General features: G+C 38.8%; 1 protein-coding gene across 1 annotated transcript in view; it reads right to left on the bottom strand.

Moving 5' to 3' along the window:
* SOAT1 (sterol O-acyltransferase 1) overlaps positions 1 to 18829 on the bottom strand; it is a 77694-nt gene extending 58865 nt beyond the window's left edge. Inside the window, exons 1-2 of the mRNA XM_007480882.3 lie at positions 18495 to 18829; positions 3789 to 3933 (exon numbers count right to left, since the gene is read on the bottom strand). Of these exons, the coding sequence (XP_007480944.1) occupies positions 3789 to 3921 (133 nt within the window). The 5' untranslated portion in view covers positions 3922 to 3933; positions 18495 to 18829. The remainder of the gene's footprint in view (positions 1 to 3788; positions 3934 to 18494) is intronic.
* Between the last annotated feature and the right edge of the window lie 267 nt (positions 18830 to 19096).

Genomic DNA, 19096 nt, shown 5'->3' with positions numbered 1-19096 from the left:
TTAAATTATCAAAATGTAAGATTAAAAACCAACATTCAAATTATATTTTTATAAGATTTTTTAAAGAATTGTTTTAAGAATAATTTTATAAGAATTTAATAATAATAATTTGAAGAAAAGGACAGTGATAGCCTGAGCAAAGAGGAGGATCCCAGACACGGGCACAGGACAGAGAACAAGGAAGAGAGTGCAGGAAGAAGAGCGTGAAGGCAGGGTTATAGCAAACTTATTTACAAAATATAAAGATGCTAGTGGGGAATGTAATTCAAGGAATTCTGGGAAAAGTAAAGGAATTATGGGGAATATAGTCCTGGGGTACAAAATTCTACTTACACAATAATAATGAAAAGGTGATTAAATCATTCAAAAATCTCTAATCAAGAACAATGAAGTCTAAAGAAAACATTTCTACAATTGATCAGAACTTTGAAACCTTTCAGCCTTTAGATAGTTCATAGAAATTATGGGGAAAGAGTTGAAAATTTTTTCTGCTTAAAAGCCTCTTTAGTAAGAAACTACATTTAAGCACATAACCAGCTAAGAGAATGTGTTTGTATATAGTAATAATCATTTTAGGGAGGGATGGGTAAGAAACTGCTTTAAGTACATGTAAATGCAAACACTTGGAAAACTATGCCAATAACAACACAAAATGGTCCACCATGGTAAGACAGAAGGGATCCTATTTCCCTATGTTTTTCTAAGTGGGAAGTGCTACTGAAATTTACTGTTCTGGGCTTTATATATAATATATATGTATATATAACTCTTGCCAAACATCAAAATAAAAACAGTTTTGATATTAAAAAAAGGATCTTTTAATAAGAAGCATCTTCATCAAGCCTTGGCACAATTTTAAATAACCAGAGCAATCAAGTTCCTTCTAGAAAAAAGCCCATGAACTATTTCTAAGAGAAGGTATTAAGCTGAAGGGCCACGACTGCCTCAATTAGTGGTGGCTTGTGGTTTCTTATTATAAGAGGCAATCAGGTGGTACAGGGATAGAATGCTGGGCTTGAAATAAAAAACAATAGAGATTAAATCCTACTTCGGATATTAAATGTATAACCCTAAGAAGGTCACTTTAACCTTTTGGCCTCAATTCCCCATTTATAAAGTAGGAATAATAATAGCACCCATGCCACAGGGCAGCAGCCTAAAAAACCCAGAAGCTCTATATAAATGCTTTGGTGTTTTTTTGGTATTGTTTCTTAATACATAGATATACGTTTGCTTCTTTGAATTTTCCTCTTGCTAGATTATCTGTGGGTTGAAAGATCATTTTCGCTTCCTCTATGGAGTCTAAGGTAATACAACAGGACACCTGTATCTGCCTGGGATATGTTCCAAGACCTACCACTAATAGCTGAAACCATGAATATCAGGGAACATCTGCAGACTCCCACATACATGAGCTCTCTCTCACCCACTCCTGCCCTTTGGCTCCAAGTTCCACAGCCTCCCACTTTCTGGAGGAACCAGTGCCCCACTCCACCCCAAAAAAAAACTTTTTTAAAAAGTGAAAATAGAAGCCAAAGAGACTGTTGCTAGGGCCAGATGGCACCAGCAAGAGGACTTCTATAGGGCCTCAAGCTGACCATGAATAACTGAAACCACAGAAAGTGAAATTGTAGATAAGGGGGTCCATATGTAGAATCTCAAGTAAAACAAACCACAGGCTCCAGATGGCTTTTGAAACTCAAAGGAATTCTCCCATCCTTCTAGAATCTTCTGGGACAATTCAGGCTCAGATCAATTGACTAACAACCTATAAGCTTTCTTGCTTTCACCTCTAAAATCAGTTGAGGTCTCATCTGGTTTCCCTAATGATAACTTAATAGATAAATACCTATCTGGGCTCCAAACAGCCCCAGAGCACTTGGCATCCAAGATAGGAATGCTCCACATGTTGCTTGTTAGTTAAACCTTGAGTATAATGGTAAATATTCCAATCTTGTACTTTTATTCACCTCAATCAATCACTGTGCTCACAGATTCCAAAGCATAGAGGTGGCAAAGAATAACCCCCTCCATTTCTTTGGGAAAGTGTACATCAATCAACTGCCCCATTTATCTATGACTCCCTAAACCAAGTTCCTTTCCATGTATTCCCCTAAATGTTATCTTTTAAGCTCTTTGAACATAGGGAATGTCTTTTTATTTGTGTTTCCAGCACATAGCTCTGGGATTGGCATAACTTGTAGTGAGCATTCAATGCTCCACCTCCATTCAGGAAGTCCTGAAAAGGTAGGATCATCTCTAATAGGTCTTTTCCTAGACCAAAAAGGAAAGCAGGAAAGCCATCTCTAGAGGTGCCACCACACCTTCCCATTCTGGATACAGACTTAAAGGTCTATAATCTACTACTTCTATCTCCAGTTGACTGGCATGGCTAGCCTTTAATAAATCTCTTTTAATACATGGGACTTGAGGACTTCCTTTTCCCCTCACTAGTAGAAGATATTATATAATCACACATTGGAGAGGTATTTGCCACAACATATTGGGATAAAGGTACAAAGGTAAGATGAAACCAGAAACAGAGATTGATTTAAAAGATAGATATTTCCTGTTATCCTATAAGAATTGTTTTTACATAATGCAACATTTAATTTGAGGAATTTTATAAAGAAAACTATTTCCAGGACTGTGGGGGGAAAGGCTACTATGACACAGAAGCCTACCCTATATAATGGGTTTCTCCTCCTTTTCCAAAATTTCACAATCTATTATGAATCTAGACTCAAATGTGTGGGTATAATATAAAAACTCTGTGTGTCTCCCTTAATTCACTACGAAATGATTATATATGTACACAAACATATGTGTGGGTTCCACACATACATTGAGAGACATCCTGGAAAATATTCTCAATACACAAACTTCAAAAATACCTAGAGTTAAATACAAAACTGCCCTAATTTAAAATTCAATGTGAGCAAGCTAAGAAGAAAACTAGTTCTGCATAAAATATATACCTGCATGCCAAAGACCAATCTCTTTCAAGAATTTCCCCTGAGGGGGCAGCTGGGTAGCTCAGTGGATTGAGAGCCAGGTCTAGAGACCAAATATGGCCTCAGACACTTCCTAGCTGTGTGACCCTGGGCAAGTCACTTGACCCCCATTGCCTAGCCCTTACCACTCTTCTGCCTTGGAGCCAATACACAGTACTGACTTCAAGACGTAAGGTAAGGATTTAAAAAAAAATTTCCCCTGAGTATTCAGCAAGGTTCTAATTTCAAATCTTTGTTTAAAAAAAAAAATTTACCTCCATTAAAAAGTACTGATTCAACAATAGCAAGAAAATTATGAAGACTAAAAATATTAGGACAAAATATTTAAAATTTTTAAAAGAATTAATCCCTACGCCCATGGAAAGATATTCCTCAGTACCCTTTTTTAAAAAATATTTCTCATATATAACCTGATTCTGACAATTCCCTTTTCTTCATGATTCTGACTCAACCTAACAAAATTGCTTATATATAAGCCTAGAGCAAGAGAAAATAGTCCATGGCACTGATATAAATGAGTATTCTCTAAGGAAATGGTAGCTGGCAATTATTCCTTCCCAAAAGCAGTCGTCCCCCCCCCCCCCACCCTCCTTTATTCTACAAATTTTTTTTGGTACTGTCCTTTTTCATTCTTCATCCCTAATTTAAGTCTTTCAATGAGCAATATTCATGGGTGAAACCAAGGGTCATAAAGGTCAAAAACACTTGCTCTAAGATAATTTTTTAACTTTCTATTTCAAAGCTATCATTGAAAGAAAACAGAAGTCTACTTACTATTTTCTGGGGTCTGACAAGTCTCTTCTGATGTATGTAGAGTGTCTTCTTTGGGTGGACTTTTCTTTTCTTCGTCATTCTCTTTGGATGTAAGACAGCGACTTCTTACAGAAGTTTTCTCTTCCCCCATCATTACACTGGGTAACTAGAATGCAAATGACAAGGAAGACATTAAGGCTGACATTTGGACAGACTGGATGTTTGGTTCAAATCTTCCTACACAAATTTCATTTCCATTTAAATGTAATAATCCTTACTTTAATCAATTACCAATTATCGAGCACTCTCAATTCAACATTGCCCTACCAAAATTTGTAGAAAATCAGTATTAAATTGTGATATTGTTGTGAAATCATTTTCCCTTTATTGCCCTGCAAGGTCAAAACTCCAAACTTCCAGTGTCCCCTCAGGCTATGAAAATGGCATGGGATCTTTTGTTTTTATTAAGGATAAAAGCATTAAAAGCAGGCTGACCAGCCACATTGAGCTCACTTAAAATATAGTGGTCTGCACTAAATCCTGTGGGTTCTGCTAAGTCATCCTTTATGACCTCCCTGTAGCATTTGACATTAACCTGTGTAAAAAATAGACTCGAATACAGGACTACAATCCCCACAAGCCTTTGCTCCACTTCCCCCGAATGCCTTGTAATCTCACCTGGGCCGAGATGGAGAAGGTATTTAAGCTGATTCAAAGGCTTTTGAGGGGCTCTTGGACTTCCATTTTGGGGCAGGCCTGGCTTTTTTTCATAATGTAGGTGAGGTTGTGTCTAGGCTTCTCTATGGCCTGGACACGTGTCTCTTATCCTGTATTTTCTTTAATCCTTAATCTTCAATAAACCTCTAAAAAATTATAATACTCCTTGCAGAGAGAAACTAATTTCTACCTGCCTCAGATGCCTCAGTCTCCCCGTCTCCCCTAAATTTTAACTGTTACAGATACACCTGGCTCTCCTACCTGTCTAACCGCTCCTCATTGTCCTTTACTAGAGCAGCCTCCTCATGTGTGGTTCTAGGCTCTATATGTTCTCTCAGTGATCTCATCCTTTCCCATGGGCTTAACCATCACTTCTCTGTGTTCCAGTTCCACATTTCCACTTGGACATTCCATAGGCATTTCAAACTTACAAGGCCCAAAACAGAGCTGATTTTGTTCCCAGTTCAACACTGAACTTTTCTGTCAAGTGTACCTCATCTTTCTAGTCACCCAGGGTCTTGTCAATTCTACCTCTACAAAATCACTTCTCCCACCCCAACCCCCCATCCCTCATATAGCTCCTAAAATGATATGATATTTCTAAAGCATAGGTCTAATCCTATCATTTTTTCCCCTCCAAGAAAATTCTGTGGTTCCTCATTATCTCTGTTAAAATACAAGTTTCTCTGGCATTTAAAAATTTTACTCCAGACTATCTTTCCAAGCTTATGGAAACCATGTGAAGATTTGCTCAAAGCCCAGACAAGAATCTTTTCCTGGGATACCTTTAGCTTAGTGCCTCCCACAAAAAACAATAACAAAAAACAATACGCGCGCGCGCGCGCGCGCACACACACACACACACACACACACACCGTTATTTAAAAAAACTTTATATTCATTTGGCATGTTTTGTATATGTAGCTACATGAATGCAATTCCCCTAAAGAATAAGACTGGGAAGTTAGAGAATAACGCTCTTCACATACTCTACCTGACAACTAGTTTAGCCTACTTGGTGTCCTCTATACAAGATATTATAATTTTCAATTCCATGCCTTTGTACAGATGATCTCCCATGGCTAGAATGCTCTCCCTTCATCTTACTTCTTGGAATGCCTCGCTTCCATGTCAAGGTTTGCTCAAATACCTATAAGAATCTTTCCCCCCCAGGTTAGTGCCTACACTCCCCTCTCCTACAAAAATACATAGAAGAAAACACATGTAACTTGATATTCATTTGACATATTTTGTATAATTATCTAAATGAATGTAATTCATTTGTAGAAAGCAAGTTTCTTGAGGTCAGGATTATTTCATTTTTGTCTTTGTAAACCCAATACCTAGCACAGATTAGGTACTTACTAAATGCATGCTGAATTAAAATTACCTATTGTTTATATACTTGAATACATATAGTAAAATATTAAATGAAAATCAAAAGATCCTTTCTTTAATATCCACTAATATTTGGTTTAAGATGTTATGGAAAAATACAACTTTCAAATTGATGGCCCTCAAAGAAAATATTGAATAGCTCCCATTATAATTATATATAGATGTTTAGGGGGAATTTTATTACTATTCCTAACTAATCCAGATGCTTTCCTATTGTCCAAATGCTCAAAGTTCAGTCACAACCTTATAATCAATCAATGTGGGAAAATTATTCTAGAATCAATTTATTACTGTAATGGCAGCTATGCAGCAAGGTAATTAGGTTTGACTAAAAGCCTTGGAGTCTGGTGAGCCATGAGTTCAAAAACCTAAGCAAGTCACTTCCACTTCTGTTTGTGCCTCCATTTCCTTATCTATAAAACAGAAATAATAGAACCCAATTCCCAGAGTTATCAAAGGAGATAACAGCTGTAAACCTCTTAGGACAGTACTTGGCACAGAGCAAGCACTATATAAATGTTGGCTATGATGATGATGAAAGCTTTGCAAGTGACATGACGCAAGAGAGCTTTCTATCCCATTTCCTTACCTATGGAATGGAACAGAAATGCAGAAGCAGACCTAAGGCTCTGTTCCTAACTTTAAAAAATTAAGTCATACTTTATAAATGACTCCATTTTAGCCCATAGGGAAAGCAAAAATTGTTAAGTACATAGAAACTATATGCTCTAATCTTGGTGAAACACAGGTAAAGGATCAACCCCAGTAAGGAGTAGATGAACTTTATTCTCCAATTAGAAGAAATTGAAAATAGGCAATGATGCCAGTAAGTTTTCAGGAGAGATCAAGGAGAAAAAGATGAAAGAATACCCTTTTAAAATACTTCAATCTTCAGTGAAAAAAACTCATCTATTAGAGATTACTGGAAGAGGAGGGGAAATGTATTTTGGGACAGTTGTTATGGAAAATAGCAAGAACCAGTTAAGAGCAAGGGAGACTATCATCATTGAAGGTCTATCAGAGGTTTTTTGCCACTGGATAAAATCATCTCAGTTTAATAAACTTTGTCAATAATATTTCACAACCCAGAAACAGAAATGAGATGGTTGGGGGTGGGAGGATTGGAATTGGCAAATCGGGAATAACAGAAGATAAGCAGCCTTAGAGTTTTAGAAGACAATAAATTATTAACATACATACTAGCTGGGTAGGGAATGAAGCCAAAGTGGGATGATAAGGAGGGGGTCAAAGAACCCCAGATTGACATAAAGCTAAAAAGCAGATTAATGGGAGTGGGAAATGTATGTGGACAAGGGACTATGGTTAAAGAGTAAAATTACATTACAAAAGGTAAGGTAAATTACAAAAGCAAGGTAAAATTACATTACAAAAGAAACAAAGAATCAGTGATTGAACTTGAAGAAAACAGGACAGAAATACTGAGATTCAACTGTTCTTTGCAAAACAAAACCACACAAATTGAAAAAAAAAAAGGACATATTTTATTTCATTATTTTTTTTAAAACCCTTACCTTCCCTCTTGGAGTCAATACTGTGTATTGGCTCCAAGGCAGAAGAGTGGTAAGGGCTAGGCAATGGGCATCAAGTGACTTGCCCAGGATCACACAGCTGGGAAGTGTCTGAGGCCAGATTTGAATCTAGGACCTCCTGTCTCTAGGCCTGGCTCTCAATCCACTGAGACACCCAGCGGCCCCCAAAAAAGAGCATATTTTAAAAGAATTTAATGATGAGAAAAAGTATAACCAATAAGTATAGCTGAACTTTCCTTAAAACAGAAAGGGGAGGGGCAACAAAGTTTTTGATGGAGTAAAGATGATCAGAGAGTGGCATGATAAGGAGATGTAGAGCTTGTATAACAACATAAATATGTAGTTCCCTGTCAGAACAGCTACATGATATTCCCCTTCTTTCAGAAACAGGTGTAGGAGCATAAAGCAGCATACACTGGGAATGACCAATGGCTGAGGTTGGCAAGGCATAATCAGCTGTATGACAGGCTAGGGACTTGAGAGAAGAATGCAGAATTGATTTCCCAAGGGGTCAAGACAGAGAATATAGAGAAGAAGGACTGGTATATGGGAGATGTCCTGGGAGAGAACTGATTGAACAATCCAAAGGATTGGAGGTCATGGTGTGTATAAAGAGTAAGATTGTGTAAGGAAAGGCAGAGGGAGAGGTAAAAGGTCAATTGACTGGTTGGATAAGAGGATTCAGAATTCTTGACCACAGAGATGGTACATTTGTGGTTGAGATGGGGTGGAGGAGTAGCTCATGAGAAGTGATTAGGCTGATGAACTAAAATCTAGTAGTATGAAGGCAGGTGAGGGGGAGAGAGAAACTGAGTACAATTATTGTTTGTCCTTTGTTTTCAAAGAGGACCAATAACATCACAGATGATGCCTTGACCAGAGTAATTGTTGGCCTCACTCTTCTGGAATCATCAAAGTCTAGTGACAGTATGAAAATGAGGATGACCAGCATTGCCTGGGATGCAGGGATGAAATTGGCATCTTCAATCTCTGACCAAAGCTGTAAGCTTTCCACAGTGACTGCTTCAGCCACTTTCATGACTATTGGAACAAATTGTTCTCATCCATGTTTGGGACTGACATCCTCCTTACTTACCCACAGCTTTGATACCTGTCACTTACCCTCAACTACATTTATCCCTTCTGTAGGGACAGTTTTACCAGTGTGGCTGCTAACCACTAGAATTCAGAGGAACTGGGGAAAACATCATATAGAACATGGCATTTATGTAGAAAATGAATAAAACTAGTATTTAAGCAGTTACCATGTACCAAACAGTGTGCTAAATTTTAGAAATGTGAATTTAAAAAGTAAGACCATCTCCTGCCCCCCAAAAGCTTATATTCCAATGAGAAAAAAAATACATATCGGGATGAGGACAAGTAGTGTTACAGAGGCAACTGACTAACCGAGCTGATATCAACAAGCAATGTTTATTGATCGATTGATTGATAGGTCCTGTCAATTGAGATCATGAGGTAGAAGGGGATCTAAAGAGCACAATGCACCATTGAAAGATAGCCTAAATATAGCTATGGGAAGGGGAGCTGTCACCAATCAGAAGTACCAAGAGCTCACAAGGGTCTGGAGAGGGGAAAAAATTGGATGAAGGGAGGCCAAATTGGTAGGCAAGATCCTAAACTAAGACAGTGGTCATGTGAGCAGAGAAGGGAACCCATAGAAGGATGTTGTGGAGACAGAATCAACAAACCTGGAGAATGACTGGTTGGTGGTGAAGGTTAAAGGGGAAATGGCTGAGAGTGAATCCATTGGCTGCAAAGTTGGGTGACTAGGATAGTTCTCCAAAATTAGGGAAGTGTGAAAAAGGAGTGGGTGGGGTAGACTAGGGTAAAAAATATTGAATCTGAGATGCCAATGTGGGACATCTAGATAGAGATAGAAGGGGCAGGGAAAGATAGGGACTAGATATGCTGATGAGATCTCTAAGAGATTGTAAACAATTTCTATGATTCTATAAATTATACAGATAGCATTTCTCTGCTGTATTCATCTAATAATGTCATCCAAAAAAAGGAAAGAAAGTCAGTTTCAAATACTCTTTCTTCATAAAGACTACTTCCTTTCTGAGATATTCAGATATTTAGTAACTACCCTCTGGGTGACCCTAGTTCAGACCCAGAAACAGATGATTCACTGAACAAAATTTATTCTCTTCCCTATTTGAAAATACGCTAGCCCCAGAGTACCTCTCTTATTCTCCTTTGAAATGTCATCAAACTAGAAAAAACAATAATAAAACTCACCTGGAAGAATAAAAGAGTAAGAATGAAAAGGGATACAAAAGAAAGAGGCCTAGCCATGCCAGATTTCAAACTATACTATGAAGTGGTAATCATCAAAACAATCTGGTACTGGCTAAGAAAGGAGTAGTAGTTCAATGGAATAGGTTAGATAATCAACACACAGTAGTTAATGTCCATAGTAAAAGTGTTCAATAAAACCAAAGACCCAAGGCTTTGGGAAAAGAACATATCATTTGACAAAGAAATGCTGGGAAAACTGGAAAACGGTATGGCAGAAGTTAGGCAGGGACTAACATCTCACACCATACACCAAAATAAATTCAAAATAGATACTTGATCTAAAAATAAAGGGTGACACCATAAACCAAATAGGGGAACATAGAAAAGTTTAGCTGTAAGACTTATGGATAAGGGAAGAATTTATGACCAAACAAAATAGATTAAAAAAATGAAATGGATAATTTTGATTACATTAAATTTAAAAGATTTTGTACAAACAAAACCAATGCAACCAAGATTAGCAGGGAAACAACAAAATGGGGGGAAATTTTTATGGAAAATGCCTCAGACACAGAGAACTGAATCAAATTTATAATTAAAAGTATTCCCCAATGGAAAAATGGGCAAAGGATATAAACAGGCAGTTATCAGAAGAAGAAATTAAAACTATCTAGACTTATGAAAAAATGCTCCAAATCACTATTGATTAGAGAAATGCAAAGTAAAATAACCCTGAGGTGCTATCTCATACCTATCAGATTAGCTAACATGACCAAAAAGGAAAATGTTAAAATGTTGGAGGGTATGTGGGAAAATTGGGACACTAATAATTATACTGTTGGTGTAACTGTGAACTGATGCAATCATTTTGGAGAGCAACATGGAACTAGGCTCAAAGAACTATGAAATTTGACCTAGAAATTACCACTACTGGGTCTGTATTTCAACAAGATTAGATATAAAAGAACCCATCCATACAAAAAAAAAAAAGAGCAGCTCTTTTTGTAGTGGCAAACAACTGAAACTGAGGGGTTGTCCATTATTTAGAGAATAGCTTTATGGTATATGATTGTAATGGATCATTATTGGACCATAAGAAATTGCAAACAGGATGAGTCCAGAAAAATCTGGAAAGATGTATATGAACTATATGTCAACTTCTACTTTATTTCCTCATGAGTTTTTTAATTGCATGTGCAACATGTGTCTTCTGGCACAGCAAAAGCACTCTGGAAATATGTATTGCATGAAAACACTAGAGTAAACTATATCAGAGTATTTACCACTTGGGAGAGTGGGGAAAGGGAAGAGGACAGAGGAAATCTGAATCCTAAAATGTCAGAAAATTGTCAAAATAGTTTCTACATGTAACTGAAAAAAAAATACATTAATTTTTTAAACAAAGAAAGATCAAGAGTGGCTGAGAAATCTCTGATTTTCAGTACATTAGGACATAAAATGCTCTCTAAGTCTTCTGACTCAAACTAATCCAAGGAAAACTAGGTACTCTTAACTAACCCTTATGATTTAGAGCTTCAACTTTCTTTTTTTAATTAATTTATTTATTAAGTTTATTTATTTACTTAATTTAGGATATTTTCCCATTGTTATATGATTCATGTTCTTTCCCTCCCTCCTCTCACCCCCCCCATAGCCAACAAGCAATTCCACTGGGTTTTACATGTGTCATTGATCAAGACCTATTTCCATATTATTAATATTTGCAAGAGTCTACATCCTCAATCATATTCCCATCAAACCACGTGATCAAGCAGTTGTTTTTCTTCTGTGTTTCTACTCCCACAGTTTTTTCTCTGGATGTGGATAGAGTTCTCATAAGTTAGGGTTTTGACTTTCAATTAGCTATTTTTGTTCTATTTTTTACAATCTAAGGACCTTCATTCTCCTTGGCAAAAAAAAAAAGGAAAAGAAGTGAGCAGCTCTATTCTCTTTCCATTATCCAATAGCATTACTCCTTCCCTCCCAAGTAGTGAGCCTTTTTTCTTTGACTCCACTCCCCCAGCATTGTCTCCCCCATAGTTTTTTTTTGTTTTTCATTTTCTTTAGCTTCAAAAGAGCTACACTTATTCCAATAACCCTGCCATAGCTCAAAATACTCCTCCCCCCCCAACTTCTCTCTTAGGATAACCTTTAGAGCCAACATCAAAAAACTATTTTCAATTTTTTCGACTCAAAAGTTCTCCCTCTTAGCAGATGACTTCAACTCCTAGTTTACCCAAATTAAAGTAAAAAATAATTCCCTCTACCCCCCTCCTGCACACCCTAAAAGTTGTGATTTTAATCAGGGAAGGCTTAACTCTTCCACCAGTGTGGCCTTATACTACCCTCTCTTCTCCAAAATCTCTTACCATAAATTATTCTTTCTTTTGGTCTTTAATGTTTGCCTCCATACTCATAGTTCCCTTCCAGTCTACAAATGAGCTCACAGAAATCAAACAAAAAACCTTAAATGTTCTTTCTTGTCACAGACAAATATCCTCAACACCCATTCACCTACTCAACTCATTTCAATCTGGCTTCTATTCCTAACACTCTTACCAAACTCATTCTAAGGTCACTAATGACATTTTTTAATCCTTAAACTCCTTACCCTACCCAACAACATTTAATGTTATCATCCCCTCCCTGGATTCTCTTTCCTAGATAATTACTATTGCCTCCTGATTGACCTCTCTACTTCTACTGTCCCCTCTCTCCAAACTGATCTTTCACATTGCTCTCAAGATAACCTTTCTAAAACAGATCTTTTGAACTACCAAAAAACATTTTTACTGAATTAGAAAAAACATAACAAAGTTCATTTAGAAGAACAAAAGATCAAGGATATCCTGGGAAATCATGAAAAAAAAATGCAAAGGAAGGACTTGCAGTCCCAGATCTCAAACTATACTATAAAGCAGTGGTTATCAAAACAATTTGGTACTGGCTAAGAGACAGAAAAAAGAGGATCAGTGGAATAGACTTGGGGTAAGTGACCTCAGCACAACAGTATAAACTCAAAGATCCCAGTTTTGGGGACCAAAACCCACGTTTTGATAAAAACTGCTGGGAAAATTGGAAGACAGTGTGGGAGAGATTAGGTGTGGATCAACATTTCACACCCTAAACCAAGATAAACTCAGGATGGGTGAATGACCTGAAGGAAACCATAAGCAAATTAGGCGAACACAGAATAGTATACTTGTCAGATCTTTGGGAAAGGAAAGACTTTAAAACCAAGCAAGAGCTAGGAAAAAAAAAATCACAAAATGTAAAATCAATAATTTTGATTATATCAAATTAAAAAGTTTTTGTACAAAACTAATGCATCCAAAATTAGAAGGGAAGCAACAAAATGGGAAAAATCTTCATTACAAAAACCTCTGACAAAAGTCTAATTACTCAAATTTATAAAGAGCTAAACCAGTTGTACAAAAAATCAAGCCATTCTCCAATTGAAAAAATGGGCAAGGGATATGAATAGGCAATTTTCAGCTAAAGAAATCAAAATTATTAATAAGCACATGAAAAAGTGTTCTAAGTCTCTTATCATCAGAGAGATGCAAATCAAAACAACTCTGAGGTATCACCTCTCACCTAGCAGATTGGCTAACCTGACAGCAAAGGAAAGTGGTAAATGCTGGAGGGGATGTGGCAAAGTTGGGACATTAATGCACTGCTGGTGGAGTTGTGAATTGATTCAACCATTCCCGAGGGCAATTTGGAACTATGCCCAAAGGGTGATAAAAGACTGTCTGCCCTTTGATGCAGCCATAGCACTTCTGAGTTTGTACCCCAAAGAGATAATAAGGAAAAAGACATATACAAAAATATTCATAGCTGAGCTCTTTGTGGTGGCCAAAAATTGGAAAATGAGGGGATGCCCTTCAACTGAGGAATAGCTGAACAAATTGTGGTATATGTTGGTGATGGAATACTGTTGTGCTAAAAGGAATAATAAAGTGGAGGAATTCCACGGGGACTGGAAAAACCTCCAGGAATTGATGCAGAGAGGAGCAGAACCAGGAAAACATTGTACACAGAGACTGACACACAGTGGTACAATCGAATGTAACGGCCTTCTCCATTAGTGGCAATGCAATGACCCTGAACAACTCGAAGGAACCTATGAGAAAAACCACTATCCACATCCAGAGGAAACACTTCGGAGTAAAAACACTGAAGAAAACAACTGCTTGAATACATGGTTGGGAATGTAGACTCTGAATGAACATCCTAGAGCAAACATCAACAACACAGAAATAGGTTCTGATCAAGGACACAAGTAATACCCAATGAAATTGACCGTTGGCTGTGGGAAGAGTGGGTATGGGGAGGGAGGGAAATAATGTGATTATTGTAACCAAGGAATAATGTTCTAAATTGACTAAATAAACTTATTCAAATGGAAAAAAAAATAAAACACAGATCTTATAGCCATTTACTTATATCTGAATCTTCATTGGATCCCTATAGCTTCTAAAATAAAACACAAACTCCTAGGCCTAGCAAATGAACTTTGGGCTCACATTTCTATCTCTAAACCATGCTGCCTATCTATACTTCCACCATAAATCTCATTTCCCTCCCACCAGAACCTGAGCTTTTGCTGCTGTTGCCTCATCTTGCCCAGAACCAGATATCTAGGCCATGTTCCACTATCTCCACACCACAATACCACTCAACACCTCCTCTTTCAAATTTCCCCTTAGTGTCTTCTGCTATAAAAATATAAAATCCTTGTGGGCAGAGGCTGTTTTTAAGTAAGCACTTAGAACCAGCATATGCTACTAATAATAATAACTTTAATATTTTATCTCTTGATCTACATAGCACTTAGATCTTCCACTACCTGGTTCTAATCTAACTTGCCAGTTTTATTTCACTTCCACAAAAACTTCAAACTGAACTGTTTGTTCTCCATATTCAAAGTGCTTATAATACATTCTCTTCTCTGTCTCTACCTTTCGGATTCCTGTCTTTTTTCAAAACTCAACTCAATTGTTACCTTCTCCAAGAAGCTATCCTAGAAGCCCTGTTATTAAGTCTTCTTTTCCTTCTCAGATTACCAATATTTACTTATAATATATATGTGGTATCCTCCTAGTAAAATCAAAGTTATTATCAAAATTATTAGAGGACAGAGGCCATACCATATGTAGTCTTTGTACCTATCTCCAGGGCCTGCCACAAAGCCTTGAATAGAATAAGAGGGATGATTAAGCAAGCTACTCACCACCTGTCATAGAGGTGGTAAATAAACGAGGAGCAGAATGAAACAACTGTTAGGTAATATTGGTCAATGTGGTTTGTTTAACTATGCTTATTTGTTACAAGAGTCTTTTTTCTTCTTTTTTCCACTGGAAGCAAGGGGAATGGATGGGGGGGGGGGGTGACGACAAACTGAGAACTAGTATCACTGAAGCATTTAAAAGAAAATGCACACCAGTGAAATTGCTCATTGGCTACAGGAGGAGGGTAGAAGAAGGGGAGGGAAAGAACCATGGGAAAATATTCTAAATTAATTAATTAAACTTAATTTATAAAGAAAATGCACAGAACTGAAAAGTTGAGAAGGGATAAGACAACAGGCAAGACAACTTTGAGAGTAACATGTGCTATTTACATTTTAAAATAAAAAAGCAATTCATAGTTTTGTGTATAATCATCTTTTTATTACACTTTGTATATGGAAATACTCTTTTTTAATATTTTAAGTCCAAAACACAAGAAATGATTTTTAAAATAAAAGTAGTTGAAAAAATTAGCTGGAAGTGTCCCAAACATTTTGGTTGAAGGTATTACATATTTATGTTATCCAATTCAATTGAGGTAGTTAGGTGACATGGAGGATGCTCCAGGCTTAAGAGTTAGGAAGACTCATCTTCCTGGGTTCAAATCTCGCCTTAGACACTATGTGACTCTGGACAAGTCAGTTAACCCTGCCTGTATTAGTTTCCTCGTCTATAAAATGAGCTGGAGAAGGAAATTTCAGTATTTTTGCCATGAAAACCCCAAATGGGATCACAAAGAATTAGATGGATGTAACCTCAATTGATGCATTCAGCAAGGCAATTGTTTTATTACTCTTTAATTGGGTCCTTCTCAATACTCACAGAAACTATTGAAAACTTTCTTTCCTCCTCAATTCTCCCATTTGGCCTCTCCCTCTCTCAGCTGAGGGCCTTATCTCTTACTTTCTCCTAAGAAACCATTTCCTCCCATTTCTCATTCTCTTCATCATCTCTGGCCAAATCCTCCACATACACAAGTGGCCAGAGTCAACCCCTCCATGTATGTTGTTTCAATTGAGTCCAACTCTTTGTGATGCCATTTTGAGATTTTCTTGGCAAAGACCCTTGAGTGATTTACCATTTTCTTCTCCAGCTCCAGAGAAAACTCAAACAAATAGGATTACAAGACTTGCCCAGGGTCACAGGCCTAATAAGTGTCTGAGGCTGGACTTGAATTCAGGTGCTCCTGATCCCAGAATCAGAACTTTATTCACTGTGCCACCTAACTGTCCTCTATATCTTGGACTTCTTTCCTTCCATCTTCTCCAGCAGATGGTATCTTCATTTTCCTTCTCAACTCTGTCCCTATAGACTTCAAAAATATGCCTAGGTTTCCCCCTCCTTAAAAAAAATCCTTCACTAGATACTAACCAGCCCATCAAGCCACTCTCCTTGAATGTTCCTCCTTTTTTCAGCAAAACTCTAAAAAAGTTGCTTAACACACCCTTCCTCTGCTTCCTTTTCCTGATTCCTCAAATCTTTGCAATCTGGCTAGCTCTCTACAAAGCTACCAACTCTCTCCTAATGATGATCAAAATCTTATTTTTTCCCCCTGATCCTAAATCCTTTTCTGTTGCTCCATGCTTATCAACCATCCTCATCTTCTGAATGGACAGTCTCTCCTCTGGGAGGTTTTCATACTCCAAATGACCTTTCCATCCTCATAGGACATTACTTCCTCTCTCACCCTGCAATCCTGCCAAACTGGCCTCTCTGTCACATGCCACACTCTATTCTTTGTACTTGTGTCCCCAAGGCCTAGAAAAAGTGTAGTAAATAGAGATGCCTACCACTTGTTGGATTAATAGATTCTTCAAGTTTAGTTTGAAATAAGCCCCAGTTATTTGCCCTTGCAAAGTTCCCTAACTTTATATAATAATGAAAGAGTTAATAAGCATAATTCAAGTATTGACAACTGGTTGGTATGAAGGTTAATGAGCCATAACTCACATATTGACAATTAGTTGGTATTCCTATCTGGTTAGGGCAAACACTCCTTCCACAAACAAAAGACCTCACCTTTGACATACAAACCAAGTAATGCAGCCTTGGATATTTCCTCTTTTTATAAACAATGTATACTTATATTCCTTTTATAAGCCTGGAAGCAGGGACCAGAGCACCCTTTAATAACTGATTTTATCCTTTAGCAACCCTTTAATTTTCACTCTTTTACATTTAAAACATCCCCCAATCAATACATCCCGATTTCCAGGTAAGAGATAAATCACTACGGCCGAGTCATTCACTAACAACCCCTAACTTTCTTTCAATTTATAGCAACCATTAGCCTCAAAGAATATTTAAAAAAAAAAAAGGAAAAATGGGACCGATATTAGCCTGCCAATTGTATTAAGCCTATATTTGCTTAATATAAGCCTTCCTAGGGGGCAGGTGGGTAGTTCAGTGGATTGAGAGCCAAGCCTAGAGAGGTCTTAGGTTCAAATCTGACCTCGGACACTTCACAGCTGTGTGACCCTTGGCACTTAAAACCCATTGCCTAGCCCTTACCACTCTTCTGCCTTGGAACCAATACACAGTACTGATTCCAAGACAGAAGGTAAGGGTTTAAAAAAAAAATACAAGCCTTCCTAGCCTTTCCCCAAGTTTGCTGGGGGAGTGGGGGTTCTTCATAGATGTATCCCTCCTGGCTTCCTTAAATGCTTTTCAAGGATTAGTTAAAATAACAGATTTTTACAAGCTTATCCCTAGCTCCTTGATAGTACCCTTCCCTCAGTGTATTCTCTCCTACTTAAACCATACAGGTTTCTTTTACTAAATTTGCATGTTTTTTCGCCTAAGGGCTGTGAGATCCTAGAGAACAGGAGTTTAACTTTCTTTTCCTTTTTTTGTATCCCTCGAACTTAATTAATACAACAGTATGCACTTAATATAACTTTTAAAATGTTCCCTAAAAGCCGCAGGTCGGCTACGACAGTGATTAAAATTTAACACCAAGAACAACCAAAGGTTACAAAAAAGGGACTAGCGACTCCTTTATGAAAGTCTCTGGCGCCCAAGCTGGTGCAAACCCACAGGCCTCCTCCTTCCCGACCTTTACCCACTTGACTGGGGGGCGGGGGGGAGGGGGGAATTGTGGGGGAAGGGGGAGACTTGTGGGGGGAGGGGGAGAACGGGTCTTTTGCAAATCCGGACTCGGCTCCGGGTTTTCCGCCTTTTAGAGGAAAGCGCTTCTCCGGGACAACTTTCCTTAGGGTGGTCGGTCACGAGATGCTTAGAGGCGACCCTCCTGGGTGGGGGTCCCGACACGTGGCCAGAATTTAAATCCCCGCCCATTAGTGCAGCTCAGGGGTAAAGCGAACTTTCCAGCCCGCCAGCCGGGTCGCCGATCTCCACGGGTTGGAGATGGAGAGGAGGGCAGGGGCCAAGGTGCTCCCCATCCCTCGGACCAGCACAGTGGACGGGACTTGGACAGCCGCCAGCTGCCGGGAGGGAAGGGAGGCAGGGAATAAAATGCAAGGGATGAGATGGGAGGCCCTCACCTGGAGAACAGCTTTTCCGGAGGCAGGGAACAGCGAGTGAGGGAGCGTAGCTTCGCACTCAGGCGGAAAATGGTACACGCGCACCCAATCCCCAATCCACTCTAGCGCAGCCGGCCCCAGGGCCAAGGAGATAAAGCTCCCGGGACCAGTCCCGGTCCTTCCCGCCCCTCACCCCCCCACTCCAGCTGCCGTCCCTCGCCTGACGTCACGTGACGTCACCGCCTCTGGCCCGACCCATTGGTGGACCCCCGAGGCCGCTCGGCTCCTCCCTGCTCTGGCAGCCTATAGGGGCCCTCAATTTCGCCGGATGCCACGACTCTCCCCGACCGGTGGTTGAGCCGGGTTACTAGGCACCGGGAACACGTGAGAGTCTTGGTCCTCGGCGCCTCAGGGCAAAGGAAGTGCGATCTGAATGGGCCCCGCCCCACCGTCCTGGTCTTGGGAAAAAATTCCCACCCCCGCGAGTGTTGCGGTTGTGTTTTCTGTTCTCTATGGGTTCCCCTACATCCTGCTTCAGTGTTGGACGCCCCAGCCGAGACCTTTTGGACATCTACGAGCCATAGTTCGCACTGACTATCCCAGGACGGATATAAGTGACTGCC

This window comes from Monodelphis domestica, chromosome 2, assembly GCF_027887165.1.
Source record: "Monodelphis domestica isolate mMonDom1 chromosome 2, mMonDom1.pri, whole genome shotgun sequence".
Classification (NCBI taxonomy): domain Eukaryota; kingdom Metazoa; phylum Chordata; class Mammalia; order Didelphimorphia; family Didelphidae; genus Monodelphis; species Monodelphis domestica.
Note: the sequence above shows the minus strand (reverse complement) of the source record. Positions and strands in the feature narration are given on the sequence as shown.